The sequence below is a fragment of the Vigna radiata genome, chromosome 10 (assembly GCF_000741045.1).
Source record: "Vigna radiata var. radiata cultivar VC1973A chromosome 10, Vradiata_ver6, whole genome shotgun sequence".
Classification (NCBI taxonomy): Eukaryota; Viridiplantae; Streptophyta; class Magnoliopsida; order Fabales; family Fabaceae; genus Vigna; species Vigna radiata.
The window spans coordinates 9,515,797-9,522,816 of record NC_028360.1 but is presented as its reverse complement, the minus strand read 5'-3'; the positions used below and the strand labels follow the sequence as shown (position 1 = coordinate 9,522,816).

The 7,020-nt window shown below is 38.0% G+C and overlaps 1 protein-coding gene across 1 annotated transcript; it reads right to left on the bottom strand.

Annotated features, from left to right (window-relative positions):
• Positions 1–230: 230 nt before the first annotated feature.
• Positions 231–5,434, bottom strand: LOC106776230 (protein SMAX1-LIKE 7). The gene is made up of 3 exons (XM_014663615.2): positions 4,256–5,434; positions 2,609–2,840; positions 231–2,203 (listed from the first exon to the last, which is right to left on the bottom strand). The coding sequence occupies exons 1-3, from the start codon at positions 5,413–5,415 to the stop codon at positions 395–397; spliced, it is 3,201 nt and encodes a 1,066-aa protein (XP_014519101.1). The 5' UTR covers positions 5,416–5,434; the 3' UTR covers positions 231–394.
• Between the last annotated feature and the right edge of the window lie 1,586 nt (positions 5,435–7,020).

Below are 7,020 nucleotides of genomic sequence, written 5' to 3'. Positions count from 1 at the left end.
AAAAAAAAGAATGAAGATGAATCTTAAAATTAAAATACTGAATGTATAATTTTATAAAAATAACTTTAATAATTAATTACTGTTATATTTTTTTTATAATTGTCCTCTTTGATTTATTAAAAACTTCCAGTTCTGTATTTCTCTCTCTAGTAGTGAAATTCATTATAGGAATCAATATAATAATTAAGAAAAATCAGTGCAGAAAGAAATTGGTGTAAGGAAGAAAAACCTTGTGAAGATACACATTTTTTTACCATAGGAATTGCATCACAACGATCACCACAAAAAGAAAAAATTGTGGGATGATTAGCCGAAAAATGCTACTGACTACTAAATGCTATATCCTAGAAGCTACATTTTACATGTAATTACAACATACATAGTGAGCAAAAATTCAGTTCAAGTTAATTCTAGCTGGAAGGCATACTCCAGGAGATTGATCTTCCAAAAAAATTCTTTCACAGTTAACCAGTTTCACCACATATTCTGCTGCAAAGTGGTACTTGTGTTGAGCTTCACCAAAGCTTCTGCCAAGAACATGTTCAACCCAATCTTCCAATGCTTTTTTCTTGTCAGATAACCATGCAGCTCCAAGAATCTGTGTCATCACCTCATACTCAATTTCCAGCATAAATTCTGACCCAAACGTCTTTTGAAATTGTATGTCAATGCTTTTTATTACTTCCTCAGCAAGAGAATCAAAATTGAATGGCTTAAAAACAACTTTCTCATCAACTTGATCACACAAGTCATTTAACCAATCACTGCAATTGTTGTCCTCTTCAACCTCCTCCAGAGGTATGTTAAGATCCAGATAGGACCTTGATGACTCCATCACCTGCTTCAGTGTCTTGCATGATGCTTTCTCTTCAGAATGATCACTTTCTGCTAGCTTTCTTTTATTCAGGATTGTTGTTTTGGAGGTCCCTTTTCTTTGAGCAACCTTCACATTAGTACAACCACTCCTTTTGGCATCCTTGGAAGAATGTCCAAGTGATAATTGCATTTGACATCTTTTAGCTTCTAGGATTCTTTCCTCTGGGAACATCTTAGGATCCTCCTCCATATTCAAAAAGCCAATGCCTTTTTTAAACACACTAGAGGCTACAATAAATATTGCATTGTTGATGCTGATTTCCCTACCATTGGAGTACGAGAATTTACCTGTTCTTATTGCTTGGAACAAACTATTCTGCACAAGAAAATCTGCTTGATCTACATTATCAAGAAAAACAACTGAGTGTGGCCTTTTACTCAATTCCCAAGCAATATAGTCAACAACTGTCTTCCTCATAAGCACATCATGACAATATGAATCTTGGAATTCAAAAACTGAGTTTGATGAGTAACACTTGTCTTGAGAGCTCAAATCCACAGCAATTAGGCTTTGTTTGTTTCCAAATAAAATCTCAGCAAGAGCTGAAGCAAGTTTTCTTTTCCCAACTCTATCAGGTCCAAGGAATGCAAGCCATGTGTCTGCTCTAACATGTGAGCCACTACTACGCTTTCCAGCACCAGATCTACACCGTGACACAGTCTGATTGATAGCATATATGGCCTCATCCTGCCACCCAACCTTTTCAGTGAGAAGATGGTACAGTGACTTGAAATCTACTGTTTCAAAATGCCCTTCTAGATTTGGCCCTGAACATGACGAAGATCTAGCAATTCGGTGTGCAGTACACTCATTCATAGGATTAAAATCACTTGAAAGGGAATCTGGCAGGTTGTGAAGATGCTTCTTGTGATCACTTAGTTTTGGGGTGTCTGGCTCATGAGTGGCTGATTTATATATCGTTCCCAATCCCAAATCAGTGGTCACAGGAGTCAAGGATGAAGATGGTGTGTGATCAAGTAGGCTCAAATTAGCCTTAGGGGAAGGAGAAACCCAAGTACTGTGCATATCACTCTTAGAAACTTTTGCCATGTGATCTGCTTCATCAGTGATGGTAACAGTGTCAAATGGTAATATCTGTTTAAATGGAAATGCAGTTTGAGAATATTGGATTTCACTATGGGGTGGACCTTTGCTACTGCTTCCTGGACCAAATTGAAAACCCTCAAGGGAAGGAACTTGGAACCTTGTTTTAGAAATATCAAATTCAGGTAATGATCGGTTTTGATGAAGACGTTGGCAAATATCACCCCATTTCCTATGCAATCCGAAGATCATCCCATTCAGACTGCTGTTTTCTTCATTAGTCTGCACTGGACGATGAAGTTCTTTCTTAAATAAATAAAGTCACAAACTGATGCAAAACAAGACCACAGACAACGGGGTTTCCAAGAATTTTAACAGAAAGAGAAGAATATGAACATGAAGGAATCTTAATAATCACAGGTTGACATGAGAAAATACAATGTTATATAGAGAGAGAGAGAGTCCTCAATATGTTGTGACCTTGTTGTCTTTATGGCAGAAAAATGTGTTCTTTTTTGATGATGGTAGGGATGTACATTTATTATGATTCCGTACTTGTAAATTATTTTAGTGGGTCAGTTGAGCAGAGCAATTCCCCCAAGATGTTGCAAGTATGTGTGTGAGCATGTGAATATCTGTGCATGCATTGAAGAAGGGAAAACAAGATTAGGTGATCATAACACACACCTTTGCCATATCTGTCTCCACATTAACCTTTTGTAACCAAGGCAAGCTAGTTGAGTAACCAGATGCTGAAGTTGCAGGACCTAAATTCAAAATATCAGCAACTTCTTGTTCACACTTTTCATTGCATGTGTCACACCGTGTTAAAGATGATGCATTCGTACAGCTAACGGGATTTTTCAACTCAGAAGTTGTAGAAAAGAACCCGCCAAATGGCACAAAGGACCCCATCAAGCTGCAAGTTTACCATCAAATGTGTGAACTTTTATATCCAATAGGCACAGAACTGTCAGAAGCTACATTGGACATGATGAGATAGACTTCTAAAGCATCATCACACACCCCACCAAGAAATAAACACATGTGAGTTAGGTCACAAATGCTCACCAGAATCCGAACAAATCTCAAGGTTCAGAAAAAGAAAAAAAGACTTATATAAGTAATTAAATATAATCTACCAACAAGATCGTTGCATCAATATGAAGAACATTAGTATCTTACTTACTAAGGAGAGAGAATGAAGTCTTTACAATCTGACATACCTAGTTTGCATTGAAAAGGGTGAGGGTAAAAATACTTTTCAAGTGTAGAAAGCAACAACCTATATATTCATCCCAGGAGGCTATGAAGTTTGATGGGCTCTATAAAAGGCCCTCTTTAAGGTATCATTCAGGGAGTCTAAATATGTTCATAACATAACACAAAGCAGTGGAGGGGCCCGTGGGCCAGGGTGCAGAAAAACTGAAAAAGAAGAAGCATTTATTACAGCTTTCAGCCGAAAAGCCTGCCTGAAGAAATAACATTTATTACTGCGCAAGCCTACATGAATAAATCTCTGCAGATTCTCTACATGCCAAGATGTAGATCATGCTAATGAAGACTGAATGCGACCATTCCAGATTGTGTGAACGTAATTGGCCCAAACCCCACAAATTAAAGGAAAACCTTCAGGATTCAGATTCACTCCTTCCCCAAATAAGTAGTTGTACACCACACCAAATCTATTGGGACTCAAGAATCACTTTCTCTATGAAAACAAAACAAATTCAATCATGAACTTCACCACAGTAAAAAAATTTTAAAATTTTCTCCCAAATTAAAAAACTCAGTCACAGTTAATAATTTCTTGCTTAAACGTACTAGTGAAGTAGATTCAAATTTAATTATATAATAACATTAAAAAAAAAAAAAAAAACCTTCCTTTGTGTGTCCACTGTAACCAAACAAAAAACAAGTTTAACAGTGACAGATTAAAGGAAGACAAAGAAAGGGAAGAAACTAAAAGCAGGAAACCAATGGGATCATAAAATTTAAGTCAAGAAGGGAATGAAAGATTTCAACAGAAGCAGACTAGTCAGAAACCTTCAATTTACACATGATCATTTGTTGTTTGTCGTCAACTTTTTCCTCAGAAGAAAAACCATGTTACCCCTAAACACACATCTAACAGACCACTACCTTTTCATATAATATATATATTAATATTATTTTGTATTATTGTTATTTACTAGCCCACAAACCGAAATATAGTAAATAAATAGTACAGAAAAGTTGCAATTTTGAAGCGAAGAGAGTACAAGAAAGGGGAAAGAAGGAAGGAAAAGGAAGCAATAATAAAGAAAGAAAGGAGAAAGTAAGAAAGAAACCCACCTGGACTTGGGGTAGAGTCCTTCCATGAAAGGGGTGGCAGAGGTCATGGTCAGGAGATGCAGATCCCAATCTTTGTCCACTGTAGGGAACAACCTCAGGAACTTAGAATAGGCCTCCGAGGTTCCCGCCACGCCCACCAACCACACCTTCCCAAGATGAACACCCAACAACCTCGTCAACTGCGAAACCACAAACCCAACACCCTCCTCATTCCCCCCGACAAAAAGCTCAATCTCCCCAAAACACACCACAACCCCAGCACCAGAACACTGCTCCACCAATCGACCCACTTCCTCGAAAATCTTCCCTCCGTTGTTCCCACCTTCCCTCAAGAACTCCCCAATCTCCTTCTCCACCGAAACCACACTCAACCCGTTCAACTCACAGGGCAATACCCCACCTTTACGAGCTTCCACGCATTCGATGAAGCTCTTCAGAGCGCTTTTCGCGTACACCCCCATCAAAAGAGGGTTCCTTTTGCTCTTCCTCGTCACCACCTCAACGATTCTGCGGCAATTCTCGTCCAGCCGCGAACCGCTCTTCTGAACCGGTTCGAGGTTGCAGAGGAAAACCGGAGGGGTCAACCGCGAGAAGATTCTTGAAGGTGGAGGTGGTTGAAGAAGCGCGAGCTTGATGTCGTAGCTTCTGAAACCAGCTTCGCCGAAAACGCGACTCACGATAGGGTCGTCGAGAATAGACAGAATGAAGTGTTTGAGTTCGACTTTCAGCAACGACGTCTGATGCTGCTGCTGCTGCTGCATCATCTGCATAAGGTGGAAGCTATCCGGGTGGCGCCGCTGGTTCGCCTGTGAGCGCTTTATGGCGGCCATGAGGGAGTTCGAAACAGGGGGACCCTCGTCGCCGGCCCCGCCATCCGCCCCGGTGGAGCCAGCAGTTTTGGTTGTGGGGAGGCGGTCGAGGGAGACGCCGACAGATAGCTCGAGGGCGCGGAACTGGAGGCGGGGGGAGTAGGAGCAGCTCCGGCAGCGAGCGCAGGCGTCGCGAAGCACAGCGGACGGGAGTGAGAGAAGCGCTGAGACGGCGTGGAGAGAGGTGGTCTGAGCGTGGCTTCGACGGCGGGCAACCGTGACGGCGTCGTCGAGCGCACGCGCCGCCTCGTCCGTGAGACACTGCCTCGCGGTGCTTACCGGCGTCGGCATCTCCGGCGAGCATATATGCAAAAATGTTTTTTTATTATTGTAATTATAATTACAATAAGAATAAGAATATTGTGATAAGAAAAGTGTTTATGTGATGTTTTGTGGTATGTTGTTGAAGGGAGAAAGTAGTTATCGGAAGAAGCAAAAGTGGAAAGAAGAGAAGAGAGAAGAAGAAGAAGAAGAAAGGAAAGAAGGAGTGAAGTGAGTGAGGTTTGAATGTGTTGGGGTTGAAGTAGTTCATCATCAAGAGAAGAGGATGCTGCTGTTTTTGTGGGGTTTTTATCAAATTTTTATTTTTAATTTCTGTTTCTACAACAGTTATATATATTATTCCATCACATGTTAAATAAACACACACAACTTTTGTTCTCATTAATCTCTCAAATTTACATAATTCCCAGATAAATAATAATTTTAATAATACATAAGAGTGTACGTACGGATAAAGTTGTACAGGGTTGAGTTTTTGACGTATTGAAAGAAGAAAAAATAATATAAAAAAAATAAATAATGGTGGGAATATATAGAAGTGGAAAAGAAAAATGATGAGTGGGCATAGATTCTGTTGTGTGTTGGAGAAAGGAAGAGAGTAAAGATTTGAAGTGTATCTATTTTAATTTCTAATTCTGTATTACTAATTAATTTAGATATATTCTGTTTCAAAAGCTTTCTCGCAGTGCTTGTCTTTCACACTGAGGGAGATGCTGTGCCCACTCACTGTGAGCTAAGAGACCCTCAATCTCAACCTTTTCTTCTTTTTTCTTTCTCTATCCTTTTTGCTTTTTCCCATTTACTATTATTTTACATTTTTCCTCAACTTAACCACACCATTTAATCCTAATCCCAACTTAATTACTTTTTTTACTCTTAATTACCTTAATTCCACCCTCCAAACATCGTTTAAGATTTCTCTCTCCATCTAATCTATTAATACGGTTCAAATGTCAAAGATTTAAATCATCAACATAGACATGCATTCAGATTATAAAATGTAGATAAACCGATAAATAAAATTACGTGATTGCAAAGATTTCCTCCCATTTAAGAATAAATACTTGAATCTATTATTAATACCACAACAAATTATTTAAGATCGTCATCTGTCAAAACAAAATCTCTCTAAATATTCGAAATATTTAATAGTTAAGTGATGAGGAATCCCCCACGAGAACCAAAAAAGGTCATGAGGAATTTAACTTTATTTTTTGGAAATTAAAATGTCACGTAGATTTAAAATACATTAAAAAAATTAATTATCTTTTAGTTTTATTATTTATTTAATTTGATAACAAAATTAATATGATCATTTTTCAAATATTAGTCACTTTAGTTTATGTACTATGATTTATAACCAATGGATAATGATACTGGTCGATTTTATCGAATTAAATGTTTCTTTTAATTTGAAAAACTTAATTGAACTTGAAATTATTATATTATTGTATTTTAAGATTGTACATTTTGATTAACTTGTTTGTTAATACAAATATTAAACTAAATAAATAGTAGAATAAAATAAGTAAAAAAAAACTAAAAATAATAGATATTGGAAGAGCTTCATTTTCCTAGTACAGGTTCACCTGACCAAGATATCCAAACGAACAT